General features: G+C 52.6%; 2 protein-coding genes across 3 annotated transcripts in view; one reads left to right on the plus strand and one right to left on the minus strand.

The window, feature by feature from the left end:
* Positions 1 to 6,179, plus strand: part of ACAN (aggrecan) — an 80,856-nt gene extending 74,677 nt beyond the window's left edge. The window contains exons 16-20 of the mRNA XM_011986342.1: positions 2,205 to 2,363; positions 2,806 to 2,888; positions 3,688 to 3,832; positions 4,659 to 4,841; positions 5,234 to 6,179. Coding sequence (XP_011841732.1) covers positions 2,205 to 2,363; positions 2,806 to 2,888; positions 3,688 to 3,832; positions 4,659 to 4,841; positions 5,234 to 5,310 — 647 coding nt within the window. The 3' untranslated portion in view covers positions 5,311 to 6,179. The remainder of the gene's footprint in view (positions 1 to 2,204; positions 2,364 to 2,805; positions 2,889 to 3,687; positions 3,833 to 4,658; positions 4,842 to 5,233) is intronic.
* A 1,891-nt stretch (positions 6,180 to 8,070) lies between these two features.
* Positions 8,071 to 19,000, minus strand: part of HAPLN3 (hyaluronan and proteoglycan link protein 3) — a 28,395-nt gene continuing 17,465 nt past the window's right edge. For both annotated transcript variants that reach the window (XM_011986303.1, XM_011986304.1), the window contains exons 2-5: positions 18,050 to 18,220; positions 12,186 to 12,554; positions 9,754 to 10,056; positions 8,071 to 9,039 (exon numbers count right to left, since the gene is read on the minus strand). In XM_011986303.1, the coding sequence (XP_011841693.1) occupies positions 8,753 to 9,039; positions 9,754 to 10,056; positions 12,186 to 12,554; positions 18,050 to 18,173 (1,083 nt within the window). In that variant the 5' untranslated portion in view covers positions 18,174 to 18,220 and the 3' untranslated portion in view covers positions 8,071 to 8,752. The remainder of the gene's footprint in view (positions 9,040 to 9,753; positions 10,057 to 12,185; positions 12,555 to 18,049; positions 18,221 to 19,000) is intronic.

Consider the following 19,000-nt stretch of genomic DNA (forward strand, 5'->3'; position numbering starts at 1 on the left):
TAGTCTCCCCACCAGCCTCCTGGATCTCGGGGGTTTTCCAGCTCAGAAAAGGGGAGATGGGACCTTTGGATGCTTGTCTCAATGGCCCAGAGAGAACTGGAAGTATGTAGGGGCTTAAAACCCTTTTCAATAAACTCTCAAGTTGGATTCCCAGAAACTTCCAGAAAGCAGCTGAAACTCCTGGGAAGTCTCCCTTTGGTCCTAAGCAGTGTGGGGAGGGGTAGTTTTGGGTTTCATACTCCTTTGAGGCACTGCCAAGGTTACAAACTGGTAGATGAATTTAAGGCTTCTGGGAAAAAAAGCCTGGACACTTCTACTCCCTTGCAGCCTCCCACCCTCCATCCTCACCCGAAGACCTCAAGAAATTGGTATATGGGGTCTTGGCTGGGATGGAAGCAGAGACTACAAGGATTTTCTCCCCATGATACTAAAACATTTGCCACAGAGTAGAAGAGTCTGAGACTTCCATGCCGACAACAGCCGTTTGGTTCCAGACTATGGAAGTGTGCTCTGCTGGAATGAGGCAGGACCCTCATAGGGCTCTGTACCCTGATGGGGAAGAGAGATGGTGACAGAGCCACCCAGCTTGGCCCTGGGCCTGTGGGCCCAGCTAAGCAGGGCTGCATCTCCTCTCCCATTCCAATCTTGAGTCCTCACCACTCCACAGGCTCTGTCCCTGCTGCCTCTTCCAGCCTCCCTGGAATTATTTCTGTTTCCTAAGAACCTTCAGCCTGCACAGCCCTGCCCTCCCATACCCACCTCCCAGAGCTGCCTGCCCAGCTCAGCCCTCAGCCACGGAAGGGGCCAAAAACTGACCCCCTAAGTCAGCTCTAAGATGATATGTCTGGCCTCTTCAGAGTGCTGAGCTACTCTGAGGCCTCTCCACCTCTTTCCAGACTGCAGCCTCATCCCTTCGGGAAGACGTTCGTAGCTGAGGCACCAGAGGCCTCCACGGCCCATCCCACAGCTCTGCTCTTTCTTCTCAGGCTGCTGACCCCCCTGCTCTGCTCTCCCTCCACTGTCCCAACTGTCTCTCCCCTACTTTGCCAAGCATCCGCCCCTTCAGCCTAAGACTCCTTCGGCTCGGGTACTGGTCCTTCCATTCCAGGACAGCCAGACTATGGTGGCACCCAATCAGGGAGACCACCATGTAGCCTGAGGGGTTCGTGGACCTCCACCTAGGAGACCCCAGGGGAAGAAGGAAGAAGGGGGGCCTTGGAATTCACTCTGTCCCACGCTGTGCTGGCAGATGTTTAACAAGCAGCTCTCATAGAGGAGAAGGGAGCCCTGATTGTAGCATCTGCCAATTCCTGAGGTATAAATGCTTCCACTAGAGCCAGTTTAAAGCTGTCAACATGATGTCACTGAAGGCGAGGTTGGGAGGAGACACTAAGAATGAGCTCTCTCAAAGTTGAGTGAGCCAGCTCAGCACGGTTCTGCCTATCCCCAGGCTCCAAGAACTCCAAGCCAGCCCCTTTTCCAGACTGAGAACCCATTACAAATTTAGGTTTGTGAGGAGAGAAGTTCCTCCCCTCCTCCCATTCACCCCCAAAATAAAAAGCCAGGGCCCCTGGATCCCAGACCCCCAGTGGGCTATCTGACTGCCCCAAGAGGCAGGCACAGTGTGCTTAACTAAAGCCACCTCTGATCAACAGCCTTAGAGCTCTGAGTCTTCTCTGGACCCCAAGCAGACTTATTTCTGCTCTTCTGTTCCCACTGAGGTTCTGCAGGAAGGAAGCTGCCAGCTCCGCTTCATGCCCCAGCGCTACCAGCTCCCATTGCCTCCACGAACTTCCCCACAGCTCCACTCCCTCTCTCCCTGGAGCCCCTCAGAGCCTCAAATCTTGCCTTAAATCTCAAGACCTCCCACCTTCCCACCTCTTTGTACCTGGCCTGCTGACCTCTGCTGGCCCACCAGAGCAGGCATCGAGAGGAGGAAAGCTTGGGAGAGGGTGAGCGGGGAGGGCGTGGCATCAGGGAAGGAAAGGGCCCCTGGCATTTTCCAGAGTGGAAGCATGTGCAGAGGCTCCCAGGGACCAGACCAGTTTCCAACCTGAACCCCCTCCAGCTGTGCCTCTCCCTTCCCTTGAGGGCACAGCATTGAAGGGGGGGTGAATGCAGGAACCTATGCCACAAGACTAGCAGCATCTGCCATCCTCTGGTGGCCTCTGCCCCTCCCTTCAAGCCTCTGACCTGTGTTGCAGACCAGGAGGTATGTGAAGAGGGCTGGACCAAGTACCAGGGCCACTGTTACCGCCACTTCCCAGACCGTGAGACCTGGGTGGATGCTGAGCGCCGGTGTCGGGAGCAGCAGTCACACCTGAGCAGCATCGTCACCCCCGAGGAGCAGGAATTTGTCAACAGTGAGTGCAGCAGGGCCTCTGGAGCCTGAGAGGAGAGTGGTGGTGTAGGCAAAGGGCCTCACCTTTCAGAAGGCAGCAGACTTGGGCCTCGTGAGACTGCGGGACAGGGACCTGGGGGAGGTCTGAGCTCTCAGAGAGAAGACAGCGGTCTTTGGGGCCAGTAGCTCTGGCTGCACCCAGGGCAGACCCAATGCCAGCCAGAGTCAGCCCAAAACTAAGCTGTGGCTGTCACCTGTCCATGCCAGCTTAGAGAGGTGGCCCAAAGTGCACTCCAAGCATGCACATGCTGAGCCCCTTGTGAGGACCTGAGAAGCAGGTGGCTTGCTCCTAGGAGCCCACCTACCTCCTTCCCTCCTCCATCCCCTCTGCCTCCATGAGCTCAAGTTTCTCAGACACCCCAGCGTGTAGAGTGTGAGGCCTGACACCCTCACCCTTTCCCCAGACAATGCCCAAGACTACCAGTGGATCGGCCTGAACGACAGGACCATCGAAGGGGACTTCCGCTGGTCAGATGGACACCCCATGGTGAGTTCTGCTGTAGGCACAGCTGGTGACCCAGAGGACAGGGTGTGGGATAAAGACCCCTGGAGAGAGATGCATTCAAACCCCATGCAGACACTCACTGACCGGCTGTTAGACCGGGAGCCCTTGAGGGCAGGGATTGTCTCCTTCATCTCTGCCTCTGGAACCCAGCCCGGGGCTGGACAGATTGAGCCAATGACGGCATGAGGCAAGGGAAGGAGCCAGGAAGGAGATGAAGGAATAATAGCCACCACCATGAGGAGTACACGGAAGCTTTAGAGAGGTTTCTTGCCCATATTGGACTCGAGTCTACTCAAGGAGACAGACAGAAAGCAACATAGATGCGAAGTGAATGGTACAGGCACCCAGTGATTCTCTTTGTCCTGAAGCAAAGCTGGAAGGATAAGCCTTGGGAGGACTTATTGGTGGGCAGAGGCCAGACTTAAGAGCCATGTTCCTACCATCCATCCCTACCCAATGTGGTCAGCCCTGGTTGGCCCTTCTGGATAAGAGGAGTGGAATCAGCTCATGTACAGGCCTGTGAGTCCTGGGGGTTCTGAGCTCCTGAGAAGGACCCGAGTCAGGCTGTGTGACCGATTCTCTAGGGAGCCACCGGGTTCCATGGCCCCTAGAACAGCCCTGACCAGACTCCCAGCAGCCTTTGTGCTGCTATTAGATGAGCCTGAAGTTGGGGCTAAAAGAGAAAGGAGACGATGAAGAGGCTCCATGGGGAAGACAGTCGGAGCAGGCCAACCCACACTGTCCTGCCCGCTCCTTACTCCTTCCCCACTCCCACCCACAGCAATTTGAGAACTGGCGCCCCAACCAGCCTGACAACTTCTTTGCCGCTGGAGAGGACTGTGTGGTGATGATCTGGCACGAGAAGGGCGAGTGGAATGATGTTCCCTGCAATTACCACCTCCCCTTCACGTGTAAAAAGGGCACAGGTAAGCTGGGGCCTGGGAGGGGTCTGGGGAGGATAGGATCAAGACCTCCAGCTACAGGTGAGGCTCTTGCTGTGTGGCCTGGGGTGAGTCCCTTGTCTCCTGGCTGCTGGTGTCTCCTCACCTGTCCAAAAAGCAAATTGGAGCTGACCTGGGGGTCCCTCCTAGCACCAGCATCCCAGGGCCAATGGCAAGGGCAAGCTTGCTGCCAGGGACCATTTGCAGGGACAACGAGCACATGAAGGTCACAGGCTAGAAGACAGGACCCCCACTCCACACTCCACACAGTTCCTTGGATAGCAGCAGCAGAGTTACCCACAAGGGCAACTCTGCTTGAGGTGGGGAGCCTCCCTGTCTTTAGGATTCCCAAGGCCATCAATCACAGAGTCATAGTTGTCAGGCCTCAATCCCTTGGCTTTCAGTCTATGGACATTGAGGTGCTGGTAGGATGCGCCCCACTGACCCTGCTCATCACCTTGCATCCCCCAGGCCTCCTTTTGGTCTCATTTTACCCTGAACTGGATGTTTTCATCAAGAAGCCTAAGTCTGCCTGGCTCTCGCCCTCCACACCTTTCTACCTCCCTTTCATCTTCTCTTCATCCCTTTAAAGACCACCCCATTTGTATTCCCTTCCTGCTGTTTTAAGTTGTTGAGGAACCACTTAGATGTTAGAGCCAGCAGCTTCTAGATTCCTAGCGCTGTATGAAAACATCCAGGGCTCACTGTCAGGTGTTGAGGCTGTGTCCCCCACAGTGCCTCGGGTCACAGCCAGTTTAGGTCATCCCAGGAGACCCTATGAGACCCTTTATAAAGGGTGTTTGCCCCCCAGTGGCCTGTGGAGAGCCCCCTGTGGTGCAGCATGCCAGGACCTTCGGGCAGAAGAAGGACCGGTATGAGATCAATTCCCTGGTGCGGTACCAGTGCACAGAGGGGTTTGTCCAGCGCCACGTGCCCACCATCCGGTGCCAACCCAGCGGGCACTGGGAGGAGCCTCGGATCACCTGCACAGACGGTAAGCATCACCCCGGCCACCCTCGCTGAGCACAGGGTTAGATTCTGCCAGCACAGCCTTCCCCCCGTCCCCGCTCCTGGGGACCCTGCACCATCCACAAGGTTGAGCAAGGGAGGGGAGGTCAGGGGGCTGCTCAGTCACAAATAGCTGATCGCTGCCCCTAGAAGGGCCACGTACTTGTCCCAGGAGAGGGCTCACTTTCACTGAGAGGATGCAGGAGAAAAAGGGAGAAAGTCCAAGAAAACTCAAAATCAGGAAAGCTGATAAAGCCTCAGGTGCCTCCCTGAGTCCCCGGTTTCCACAAGGGAGAGAGGATAGTCTGGGGAGAGCCTAGGCTCGCCCCACTTTCTTTCCAGGCCCACTGATATTTTTCCATCTCCCTTTCGCCCTAGCCACCGCCTACAAACGCAGACTACAGAAGCGGAGCTCACGGCACCCTCGGAGGAGCCGCCCCAGCACGGCCCACTGAGAAGAGCTTCCAGGACGCACCCAGGACGCTGAGCCCAGGAGCCTGCCAGGCTGACGTGCATCCCACCCAGATGGTGTCCTCTTCTTGTCGCTTTTTGTCAATAAGGAATCCCATTAAAGAAGGAAAAAAATAAATCCCACATTGTGTATGCACCCACTCACCCCTCCAAATCAGCAAAACCGCATCTAATTTGTCCGCCGAATGCCAAAGCAAAGCAAACTTATTATAACCCGTGGACTGAGTTTAGAGACATTTCTTCAATCTCCCATCGTGCCTTTCCAGGGACCAGTGCAGGGACAGGGGGAGAAGGGGAGGGGTTAAGTTAAATAAAGAAGATTATTTTTGTTTCCTGACTTTATCCAAGAGCAGTGCAATCGTTGGTTATTTCACCTCCAGGGAGAGCTAGGGAGGAGGGAGGAGGGCTCCAAAGGAGCTGGAAGGGGCAGAGGCCTGACAGCATGAAGAACTCCGAACTGCAGCTGAATGTATTGGATGAGAAGGAGCCAGGAGGGCTGCACCATCTATATGAGGGAGAAGCCTTGGGGGAGAGGGGCGGGTTCCTGCCTCCTGCCGAGGGTAAGCCGGCGGGGGAGAGCCATCTGAGGGACCTTCCACTGCCTGGGGGTTGGTTCCCTCCAAGGGCCCCTCTTCCAGTGTCCTCTCTCTCACCTGGGTCTGCCACCCTAGCAGGTGGCAACTCGGCAGGGCTGCTGGGGGCACTTCCTGCCCAGTGGGGGTGCCACCCAGCCTTCTCCCCTCCCCACCCCCGCCCCCGGGACCGTGCAGGCACCAGGGTTCCGTGCACCTATTTATATTTTTGAAAACTGAAGATTATGATATTATAATAATAATAAAGACCTTGGAAGAGATCTATCTCTTTTCTTTTCCCTTTTTTAATTTAAGAAGAAGGCAATCATGACCCAGAGTCCCCCAAAGGGGCTCTTAGGAATGGTGGCAGTGGAGACAGGTTTTGATCAAATGATCTCAAATTGGTGTGACTCTGTGACTCTGGTCTGTTCAGAGCACCTGGGACAGTCACATCCGTTGTGCTTTATTTTTCCTAGGGTGCTAATGTGTTTGGTAGATGATCTGCATGTAAGCACATGTGATATGTGTGACATGTGTCAGTCAGTGGGTACCATATGGATTTACAAGTGGGCACTGCCAAAGAACCACTCAAGCAAGACATCTGGTCACCTTGCGTGCTTTGGTTCTTGGTGATCACACTGCTCTGGTAGGTTGGTAGACTGAGTCCAAGAACAGAGACAAAAATCAGGATTTATAAGAAGGGAAGGGAAAAACAAACTGCAAACAGTCTGGGAACAGTGAATCTTGCTTACACATTTGCAGGGTAAACTGCGGGCCAGCTACTAGCAAAAAGGTCTGGGCATTCTGCCCTTAAGTATGCTATAGAGGCCAGGCACAGTGGCTCACGCCTGGAATCCCAGCACTATGGGAGGCCAAGGCCGGTGGATCACAAGGTCAGAAGTTCAAGACTAGCCTGGCCAACATGGTGAAACCCTGTCTCTACTAAAAAAATACAAAAATTAGCTAGGCATGGTGGCATGCACCTGTAATCCCAGCTACTCAGGAGGCTGAGGCAGGAGAGTTGCTTGAACCTGGGAGGTGGAGGTTGCAGTGAGCCGTAAGCCAAGATTGCATCACTGCACTCCAGCCTGGGCAACAGAGCAAGACTTTGTCTCAGAAAAAGTACATTGTAGAAAGCAATGAAAACAATTCCAATTGCTTACGGATTCCCCCAACAAACCTTGAGAGTTGAGCCAGCACATGCATGCCAGGCAATGTCCTTCTACCAGTGCCACCTCCTCAGACGCCTCCCTCATCACAGTCGCTGGACATGCCATTGAGCCTTTGTGAATGTGTGTATGTGTTGGTTCATGCATGCCAGTGTGAGTTCCTGGGTCCTGGTATCTTTTTAGGTGTGGGCGTGTGTACAGTTGTTTGTTCGTAGATATATACTTGTACCTCTACCTCTAGAAAGAACAGTGGGCCAAAGTAGAGTGTACAGCACTGGTTACATAGTAGGCGCTCAACCATTACTTAACTAACTATTAATGAACTGATTAGTTGGTGATGCAACTGTCAGTGGTTTTCAAACTTAAGCATGCATCAGAATCACCTAAAGGGCTTGGTGACAACAGAGGGTGTAGGTCCACACCCCAGACTTTCTGACTCAGCAGGTCTCTGGTGGGGCCCAGGAATTTGCACTTCTAACAAGATCCCAGTGATGCTGATGCTGTGAACCACATTATGAGGAGCACTGAGCTAAGGGAAGAACTGATTGAATGAATAATTGGTTGGTGAGTGGCAGAGGCGTTCCTGCGCAAGGCAACAAGTTCCCTGAGGCGAGGGTGGGAGTAGGTGGCAAAGGGTGAGGCACACGGAGCACTGGCCCCTAGATCCCCGGCCTCTGAGGTCCTCTGGAGGGCCACAGCTTCCTCTGTCTTCTGAGAGGCACCTCTGACTCTTCTGCTGGGCCTCACACAGACAGACACACTGCCAAGGGGTGGGGATGGTGAAGACACAAGCCAGGTCCTCTGCCACTAGGCCAGCACCCAGGACCGGGTGAACCATTGAGCAGGCAAGGCTAGAACCAGCCCACAGAGTTCCCTGTTCACCCCAGGGACCTGACCCAGCCAACCTACGAAGCCTGGGCTAGAACTGCCCCCACCACACCCACCAGGCAGGGGCCTGCGCCCTGAGACCAAATGAGATGGAAACACAGAAAAGGACTGGGGATGGCGGAAGGCGGTCATAGCACCATTTATTGTCCAAAGAAAGTACACACACCTGAGAGCCTCTCCCCACACAGGGAACAATGAGAAACAAATGACAACAAAACAGATTCTTTGGAACCAAAAGGGGGAGGGGAATGGAGAGGGGAATTTCTCCCTTCCCTCATATTTCACCCGGAAGCCTAGAACTGGCTTCCAGCCCTAGCCCTTCAGTGGGCAGACTGGGGTCAGCAGCTTCACAGAGAAGTAGAGGTGGGCAGGAGAGGCCCAAAGCCCAGCTCTGGAGGCCCCCGAGGCCCTCTTCTTCCCCTAGGCTGAGGGGCAGGGAGAACTGTGCCCACCGTGCCCTGACTCCCAGTGGCATTCTGGACAGGCCACCGCCCGCTCTGGGCACCAACCTCCTTAAGGGAGGGAGACCAGCCTGGATGGTGGGGAACCCTCCAGAGGCCCACAAAACCGCAAATGGCCCAGGGAAGCAGGCAAGATTTCTGGAGTGGGGCGTCCAAGAGCAAAGGGAGGCATTGGGTTCTGTTTGCTTTACCAAAAAAATAGTAAAAAAGTGTTTAAAGACAATTTAAATTGAGAAGTATAAAAACAGTTAAAATGGCTCCAACCCACAAGGGAAAACGAACCACTCAATAAATACACAGCCAGTGAGAGAATGCGGCAGGGGAGGGCCCCACGTCCTAGTGCTGGCGGTAGCAGTAAACACCGTACAAGCGGCTCTGTGGGTCAGGGAAGCCAAAGCTTCGGACCCCAGGCTCCGGGGGCCCACAGTTGGGATGCGGGTGAACCACAGGGTAGCGGACGCTGCCATCTGCCAGCCAGCCAGCGTCGCAGCGGTCCAGGCCATGGAACTTCCAGGCGGCAAAGAGCTGTCCCACCTTGGCGATTGTGGCGTCATCTTCCTGGCAGGCCTCCCTTGCCTCTGTCAGTGTCAGCTTCTCAGGGTGCTCCAGGTAGTACACCCGCCCTGGGGGAAAGGGGGCATGAGTGCCAGACAGCACAGGGGGCAGCCAGAGAGCACAGCGGGGCCTGCAGAGATGCCAGCCCCAAAGACCCATCTGAGCCCAGGGAGCTACCATACTGCAGGCATCTGCAGAGAACACTTCCTGATCTTCACCCTCTCCCAGAAAGCTCCGTCCCACCTGCCATAGAACCCGGGTCCCTCCAGTCACGTCTGCACTCCCCCACCACCCTTCCCTATTTGCACCCTGGGTGGACACCCCACCTAGGCTGGACCAGTCAGGGTTTCTCGCCCATTCGGTCATTTACTGAACGCCTACTATGTGTCAGACACTTTTCCAAGGGCTTGGCATATGACACTGAACCAGTTTCGGTTTTACTTGCTCATCTTCCTGTGAAATGAGCTGCTTTGTGAAGACAGGCTGTGTTTTATTTGTCTGTGATTCCCCGGAGTCTAGTCTAGGCTCTAGCATATGGTAGGCACTCAGTAAATATTTGATGAATGAAGAAACCAATGATCGGCATAAAGCAGCAGCAGCAGCAGCAGCAAAGCACTCGAAACTCAACCAGACGCTGCTTCAAGGGTGGCTAGTGCTCTTGGCCTCCAGGTGGCAGTGCCAGCAGAGCCAGCAGAGGGGGCCAGAGCTCCCCAGAAGCTGCTCTCCCACAGGTCCTAGATGGCCACCAAACCCGCAGGCCTGGCCTTGGCCATTCCACTCACCCTTGAGGGCAGTGGCGAAGCAGAATACATCATAGCGGTGCAGGCGGCGGTGGCGGGGGCCGTAGCTTCGCACGCCAGGTGCCAGGCCCGGGCCACCGCAGGGCTGCCGGGGCAGCATGATGGGGTACTGCACCGTGGCGTCCTGCAGCCAGCCCGCATTGCACCAGTCCAGGCCCTCCTCCCAGGCCCGGAAGAGCTGCTCAAAGGAGGCAACCACCGCGCCCTGCTCAGCACAGACCTGCTGGCCCTCATGGAAGTTGAGCCGATAGCGCCCGTTGGGGGACTGGTAAGGAAAGACCACACCTGTAGGGGGAGGAAAAAGGAGCTTAGGGGGTGGCCAGGGGCCCAGCTGGCTGGACACCCCACTCTCCTCCCACCCTCACTGGGACACGTGCTCCCTGCAACACACACACACACATACACTGTCCCTCAGAAAAACTCAGCTAACCTCTGACCTCCTGTCCATTGCTGCCTCTCTCCTGGGACTCAGCTCATTCACAGCAGTACTCAGAAAACATCCATGAGTTAAGGTAATTAATTAGTCAGTTAATGCCCCAACAATAGAAGGGAAACGATTCCTAATCCACAAGGCTGTTGCCAGACCCCCAGTGAGGCTGTGCCATCTTCTCCAGACAAGCCCGGACTTTGGGCTCTAGGGGCCAGGTTTGACTCCCAGCTCCCCACTCATTAGCTGGGACCTGATAGTGTATGTTATTATTAACGTGGAAATTTCCTAGGAAACTGCAAAGAACTTTCCACGTGCGGCAGATGATTTTCAGGAGAAGGAGAGGCCCTGGAGGGCATGGGGAGAGGGGTGGGGAAGGGCCTTTCCATAAAGGAGGCTCAAGGGCAGGGAGGTCCTGGGGCAGGCGGTTTCTCACCTTGTGGCCAGGGTCTGAGGGGGGCCGCAGGCTTCCCTCAAAAGATATGTTCATGTTTGAAATTTTACTCTAATAAAAAGTTTTTAAATTTCTGAGATGCAGTCTCTACCAAGTCAATGAAACCTTAAGGAGTAGAGGTGACCCTAGGAGTCTGGGAAGGACACCACTTGACTGCTGTTGTTTACCCAGAGTCTTTGGAATCTTCTCCCTGTGGCCAAGGACCTGGGAATAGCCTGAGCCCCAAACCTCCAATCTCATCAGGGCAGGAAGCCAGGCACCTGGGCAAAGCCAGGTTGGGTGGCAGAGAAGCCCATGGGCTCTGACAATCAGCTTGCAGCCTCCACATGTGTTTGCAGGGGGACTGTTTCATGCCTGGTTCCACCCCAAATTCCTAGCCCTTGCAGCCCCAGGAATGGGGTGAGGGCTCCCTGTTTCTCTAGGCTGCCCCTGCAGACCCCAGACCAATGACTCTTGCAGGTTCTCTCCAACTCCACTGCCACCCCAAGTTCAGGAATGAGGAATGTGGCCCCTCTGAGCCACCATGTAAGCCATGTGGACACTTGTGGCAAAGACAGAGAATGCATTTTAAGGATGTACATTTTATCCTCATTACCTCCAAGGGAGGTAAAGGAGGAAAGATTGTGATACCCCATTTTATACCCGAGAGGCCCAGGGTTCTAAGGGGGATGAGGCATTTACCCAGATGTCACAGCTGGGATGGGCTGGGGCTAGTCAGGTCACCTTCCTCTATGCCCAAACTGCCCTTAACATGTGGGAGAGAGATGAGGACATATAGCCCCATCCTAGAGACAGAGAAGGTAAATACAAATTAAAGATCAAACACGGACGTCACATACAAGATCTGGTTTGCAGTGTGTGGCTGGTTTGGACAGCATTGGGTTTTTGTTTTTTGTTTTTTGGGGGTTTTTTTGTTTGGTTGGTTTTGTTTTTTGTTTTTAAAAGGAGATTTTTACATAAAAATCAGGAGATCTCACATAAAAATATAAGCTTATCTTGTCAAGCCAGAAAATTTGGCAGAGTGGGGCCTGCATTCCGGCATGACATCATCAACTGGGCCTGAGTAGGGTGGGAGATCCCTGGGGACAGGACAAGGGCTCAGGAGTGTGCCCAGTCTCCACCACTCCCATTATCTTACACTGGGCTGCCTCATTCACTTGTGTTACCCGCTAACCTTGCTTAAATCTCAGCTCTATCTCTAATAAGCTGTGGGGCCAGCTCTGGTTTTCCTCTCTCTGAATGGGATGTGAATGAGAGCGGGTAGAGGGGAACAGATTTTAGAGGCTGGGTGCTTGGGTTCAGACCCCAGCTCTGTCATTTACAAGCTGTGTGACCTTAGGTAAGTTACTTGACCTCTCTGTGTCTCAGTTTCCTCACCTGTAAAATGGGGGTGATAACAGTAGCTTCCCTGTGGGTTGTTTTGAGAATTAAGTACTTTTAAATGTCTAAAGCACAGAGATCTGGATGTTTTCTCTGGTCCTCTCCCCTCTGCTCTCAGGTCCCAGTGTCACCCAGTCCCCATCAGGGTCTCACCCCGCAGCTCCAGCTCCACCAGACCGCTTTCATCCTCCAGCCCATCAATGACCTCACAGCGGTAACGCCCATAGTCCTCCAGTCGCAGATCCTGGATCTCCAGCGAGACATCATGCTCCTTCTCCTGCCGCAAGTGCACGCGGCCTTGGTAGTCCCCAAAGGAGCGGTGCCTCAGCCCAATGGCCACCAGCACGTCCTTCTCTGGGGCCCCGTTCTCCGACAGCTTCCACCATTTGATGCGCACGCGCCTTGGGGAGCCCAGGGCCGGCTCGTAGTGGTAGCGGCAGGGCAGGATCACACTGGCCCCTTGGTAGGTGAACAGGGTCTCCTCGGGTGTCTCCACCACCAGCTTCACTCCATTGAGGAGGTCTTGGGGGAGAGATAGGGTGCAGATGAGACCTGCTGCAGCACATCCGTACCCCTGCAAGGGCCACCTCACCCCCTCATCCGCGGCTCCTCCAAGCTCAGATTGCAAAAATGGCCACCATGCTCCACCCCTCCCTGGATCCACATGCTCTGCAGTGTGACTTTGCATATCCTTCCATCAACAGATGACATTTATTCCCCCACCCCCTTGAATCTGTGCTGGCCTTGCCACTTGCTTTGACCAACTGAATGCCTTGGAAGTGACTATTCATCATGCCTGTTCTGAGCATAGGCCCCAGAGGGCCTTGATGCTTCCACTCTTTTTCTTAGGACTTTGCCAGCCACCATGAGCACATGGCCAGGCTTGCCTGCTAGAGGATGAGAGACTACACAGAACAGAGACAGAGCGCCCCAGCTGAGGCCATCCTACAGCAACCAGCCCTCCGCTGACCTGCCCACCACGGGCAGGCACATCTGCAAGACCCAACTGCAAGACCCGAAGAAATGGAGCCCACTCCAAAATGCTGACCCACAGAATCATGAGCTAAAAAAATGGCTGTCATCTTAAACAAGTCACTAAGTTTTGGGTGGTTTGTTATGCATCAAAATCTAACCAATGGAGCGGGCGACAAGAGCTATCCCACATGAGGTACATGGCCAGGACAAGCGGCCCTGATAGGAATCCCTCAGAATTTCCTTCCCCACCACACTGGCCAGAGGACAGCACAGCCCTAGCTTTACTCTCTGGTCCAGCTGTCCGCCATAACTCTTCCCAAATACCGAGCAGCCTAGTGAGCTAAGGGCAGAACTTCTAAAGGAGACTATGCTCAGGGCTCCGAGTTACAAATACACACAGAACTCAACATGCAACAAAAGAATCAAGTTCATAGGCTAAGGCTGCCTCTTCTTTAACTGGGGAGCCCCTATTGGGACCTCACTGATTCATTCTCTCGGGTCTAGATTTCAACACATGCTTGATTTACTCAAGGTAGGGGACAGGGGCCAGGCATGGTGGTTCACGCCTGTAATCCCAACACTTTGAGAGGCCAAGACAGGAGGATCGCTTCAGCCCAGAAGTTTGAGACCAGCCTGGGCAACACAGCAAGACCCTGTCTCTACAAAAAAAAATTTTTTTAACTAGCTGAGTATGGTGGCATGTGCCTGTGATCCCAGCTACTCGGGAGGCTGAGGTGGGAGTATTGCTTCAGCCCAGGGGGTCGAGGCTGCAGTGAGTTATGATCGCACCACTGCGTTCCAGACTGGGTGAGACAGCAAGACTCTGTTGCTGAAAACAAAATAAAAACAACTCAATTAATTAAAAAGGTGGAGGCAAGGGGACAGCCTCATGGGTAAGCAGGAGACGGGAGGTTCCCTGTAGAGGAATCATGCTGAAAAAGAGCTATACTTAAGGTGGCAGATTGCCATATGTAGAGGCCTCCAAGTGTGGCCTTCGGGTCAGTAGCATTAGCATCACCAGGAATTTGTCAGAAATGCACATTGTTGGGTCCCAGTGCATCAGAGACTCTGGGAATGGGGTCCAGCCTCCAGAGGACTCTCAGGCTCATTCAGGTTAGAGCTGTCCTGCTCTGCAGAGGCAGTAGGTACAGAGGTTTGGAGTTGGGCAATCCGGGCTTGCATCTTGGTTCCACCTTTTCCCAGTTGTGTAATCCAGGGAATTCAAGCCTCAGCTTCCTCATTTGTAGAATGGGTTAATTACAGTCCCTACAGACGGCTGTAATAAGGTTGAAACTAGGTAAGGCAGGACGCCTGGCACACAGAAAGTGTCCAATAGATATGAAGCAGGGCTATCATTTAGGGGCCACTTCCTTGGTTCTTCCCAACTCTCTTGAGTAAAGCTACCTTTGAAGTTTTAACCTGAATAAAATGAAAATGTACATCCATATGATAAAATACTATACAGCCATGTAAAATAATCTGGTAGATGTACATTCATTCTTTGACTTAGAAAATTATTTATATTCTGTGAGGTGATAAGGGAGACTACAAAATCACATGTATGACATGAGTTGATTTTGTTGGAAGAAAGTTTTCTAAATCATAAAGGAAAGCCTCGGCCAGGTGTGGTGGCTCACGCCTGTAATCCTAGTACTTTGGGAGGCCGAGGCAGGCAGATCACTTGAGGCCAGGAGTTCGAGACTAGCCTGGCCAACATGGTGAAGCCCCATCTCTACTAAAAATACAAAAATTAGCTGGGCACGGTGGTGTACGTCTGTAGCCTCAGCTAACTCAGGAGGCTAAAGTGGAAGGATCTCTTGAGCCCAGGAGGCAGAGGTTGCAGTGAGCCGAGATCACACCACTGCACTCCAGCCTGAGTGACAGAGTGAGACCCTATCTCAAAAAAAAAAAAAAAAAAAAAAAAAAGGAAAGGCTAGAAAGAGATACCTAAAAAGTTAGCAGTGGTTCCCCTGGGTGGGGGGATTATATATGACTTTGCTTGCATATTCAGGGACAAAAGGGAGAGAGAAAAATTAAATGTCGGCCTGGTAGTATGGTGAAACTATGGGTAGGAAGTTTAAGTTTTTTAAATTCCACAAATCTCAATAAAGTAGTGCTTGTAGGCCCGGCACGGTGGCTCACGCCTGTAATCCCAGCACTCTGGGAGGCTGAGGCGGGCGGATCACGAGGTCGGGAGATTGAGACCATCCTGGTTAACACAGTGAAACCCCATCTCTACTAAAAATAGAAAAAAATTAGCTGGGCATGGTGGTGGACGCCTGTAGTCCCAGCCACTCAGGAGGCTGAGGCAGGAGAATGGCATGAACCCAGAAGGCGGAGCTTGCAGTGAGCCGAGATCACGCCACTGCACTCCAGCCTGGGGGACAGAGCAAGACTCTGTCTCAAAAATAAATAAATAAATAAATAAACAAATACAGTAGTGCTTGTACAACAAAATAAATTCTGAAGGAAAAGAGTGTGGTCGGCTAAATAATGGCCTCCCAAAATACCCTAAATCCTAATCCCTAGAACTTGTGAACATTACCTTATGTGGCAAAATGGACTTTGCAGATGAGGTTAAACTAAGGATGTTGAGATGGGGAGGGTATCCTGAATTTTCCAGATGGGCCCTAAATGCAAATACGCAAGTACCTGTTTAGAGGGAAGCAGAGGGAGATTTCCACATAAAAGAGAAGGCCAAGTAGCCATGGAGGCGGAAATTGGAGTGAGGCAGCTACAGGCAAGGAATGCCAGCAGCCAGCAGAACTGAAAGAGGCAAGGCAAGAACAGATTCTCTCCAAGAGCCCCGAGGAGGCCCAGTCCTATCCACACCTCGATTTCTGCACAGTGAAACTAATGTTGGATTTCTGGTGCCTAAAGCAGTGAGAGAATACATTTCTGTTGTTTCAAGTCACCAAGTTTGTGTTAATTTGTTAGAGCTGACCTAGGAGACTAATAAAAAGGGGGAAAGTTTCTCTGCAGGCACAATCATCTACTCAAAGGCAGAGGGAGAGGTGAGAAACCCTCAGCCCTGCGCTTGCAAGTTCATGTGTCATCTCTGAACCAGGCTGTGAGCTCTTCATGGCAGGTGCTGGGTATTACTGAGACCAGCAAGCTGGTTCGTTCCTTCCACAAACAAGTGGAACAAGTTTTTTGTTGGTGGTGTTGTTGAGGCAGAGTCTCGCTCTGTCACCCAGGCTGGAGTGCAGTGGCGTGATCTCAGCTTACTGCAACCTCCTCCTCCCAGGTTCAAGCAATTCTCGTGCCTCAGCCTCCCAAGTAGTTGGGATTACAGGTGCACACCACTACACCTGGCTAAGTTTTTGGGTTTTTTGTTTTGTTTTGTTTTGTTTTGAGATAGTCTCAGTTTGTTGTTCAGGCTGAAGTGCAGTGACACGATCTTAGCTCACTGCAACCTCCGCCTCCTGGGTTCACGCCATTCTCCTGCCTCAGCCTCCTGAGTAGCTGAGATTAAAGGCATCTGCCACCATGCCCGGCTACTTTTGTATTTTTAGTAGAGACAGGGTTTCACCAAGTTTGTCAGAATGGTCTCAATCTCTTGATCTCATGATCCGCCCGCCTCGGCCTCCCAAAGTGCTGAGATTACAGGCATGAACCACTGCACCTGGCCAATTTTTTGTATTTTTAGTAGAGACGAGGTTTTGGTATGTTGGCCAGGCTGGCCTCGAACTCCTGACCTCAAGTGATTCGCCCACCTCAGCTTCCCAAAGTGCTGGGATTATAGGCATGAGCCACCGCACCCAGCCCTCAGCTTGTCTTTTTAATAGCTGTGTGACCTGGACAACTGGATTAACTCTCTGAGCCTCAGTTTGCTCATCTACAAGAACAGATGATAACGGAATCTACTTTCAGGCTGTGAGGGCAGGCAGCATCAATTCAGCCTGGTCAGCACCCATGCTTCACTAGTGATTACAAATGTGTATTTTCGGCAGGGCTTGTTGGCTCACGCCTGTAATCCCAGCACTTTGGGAGACTGAGGCGGGTGGATCACCTGAGGTCAAGAGTTCAGGACCAGCCTGGCCAATATGGCAAAACCCCCATCTCTACTAAAAGTACAAAAATTAGCCGGGTGTGGTGGCAGATGCCTGTAATCCCAGCTGCTCGGGAGGCTGAGGCAGAAGAATCGCTTGAACCTGGGAGGCAGAGGCTGCAGTGAGCCAAGATTGTGCCACTGCACTCCAGCCTGGATGACAAAGTGAGACTCCGTCAAAAAAAAAAAAAAAAAGTGTATTTTCACCTTTGCCTACGTCAGGGCTTTTGTGATTATAAGAGACAACATATGCAAAATATCTAGAAGCGCGCCCAACCCATGATGGGTGCACAATAACTGCTACTTTAAAAAGTTCCCTGCCCAAGGCCACACAGCTAGTAAGAGGTAGAATTATAAGACTGAAACTCAGGCCAGGCATGGTGGCTCATGCCTGTAATCCCAGCAATTTGGGAGGTTGAGGTGGGTGGATCATCTGAGGTCAGGAGTTCAAGACCAGCCTGGACAACATGGCGAAACCCCGTCTCTACTAAAAATACAAAAATTAGCCGGGGTGGTGGCACATGCCTGTAATCCCAGTTACTTGGGAGGCTGAGACAGGAGAATCGCTTGAACCTGGGAGGCGGAGGTTGCTGTGAGCCGAGATCGCGCCATTGCACTCCAGCCTCGGCAACAGAGTGAGACTCTATCTCAAAAACAAAACAAAGAACGATTCAAACTCACATCTATTTGACCCGAAGTCCCCTTTCCACTGGGGGGACCAGGGGAGGACACATTTAAGCTGGACCCTGAACAATTGGCAAGACTTTTAGGGAAAGTAAAAAGCCTAAGTGAATTGGGCCCCATGCTTAAGGGGCTGGCAAACACAGGGAAACGAAATCACCCCTTCCTCTGTCTGCAAAGCAAGCTGGTCCACTACAAGGGCCCTGCTGGAATGTCCCTGTCCCAGCCTGGAACCCACAGATCACAGCAAGAGCCAAGGAGGTCTAGGTCACCCAGGGGAGCAAAGAGCTAGGTGGAGGATGTCGCCTACCTTTGCCATGACCGTTGCCTGGGTTCTGGTCGTTGGCGCTGTTGGAGTAGTAGAAGCCATTGTAGAAGGGCAGTCCGTAGGAGCCGGGCAGCAGGAGCAATGCGACCAGGAGCAGCAGGCCCATCTCCTCATGCCAGGGCGACCCGGGCCAGGCTGGGGCCCCAGGGCAAACTGGGAAGGGGAGGAAAACAAGGTAATTAGAAAAGCCCAGCTTTGAGAGCCCGCATCCCCTCTACTCCAACACCATTCACTCGTTTGCTCAACAGCTCACTGCGGGACACCTGCCACCTGTGTGCCAGATGCTGTTCCCAGAGCTGAGAAGACAGCAGTGACAAGCTAGATGAAGTTCCTGCTTTCAGGGAACTGCACCCCGAAGGCAAGATGGGAGATCAGCAAAGAGACAAATTATAAGAAGGAAGTAACAGGCAGCTAAAAGACAACAGAGAAAATTAAGCAGGACGATATGACAGGCTCAATGTTTTTCAAGCCAGAGGTTTGAATTTGAAAGGTTATGAGCAGGCCGGGCATGGTGGCTCAGGCCTGTAATCCTAGCACTTTGGGAGGCTGAGGCAGGCAGATCACCTGAGGTCGGGAGTTCGAGACCAGCCTGGCCAATAGAGAAACCCCATCTCTACTAAAAATACAAAATTAGCCGGGTGTGGTGGCGCATGCCTGTAATCCCCAGCTACTTGGGAGGCTGAGGCAGGAGAATCGCTTGAACCCAGAAGGCAGAGATTGCGGTGAGCCAACATCACACCATTGCACTCCAGACTGGACAACAAGAGTGAAACTCTGTCTCAAAAAAAAAGAAAGAAACAAAGAAAGGTTATGAGCAGCATTTTTAAATGACACCAAATAAGCTAAACTAGAACAGAAAATATCAGGGTGCATAGATAGTATGTTAAGCAAAGATGAGTCCTGCATTTTTTTTTTTTTTTTTTTTTTTTTTTT

This window comes from Mandrillus leucophaeus, unplaced genomic scaffold, assembly GCF_000951045.1.
Source record: "Mandrillus leucophaeus isolate KB7577 unplaced genomic scaffold, Mleu.le_1.0 Scaffold297, whole genome shotgun sequence".
Lineage (NCBI taxonomy): Eukaryota > Metazoa > Chordata > Mammalia > Primates > Cercopithecidae > Mandrillus > Mandrillus leucophaeus.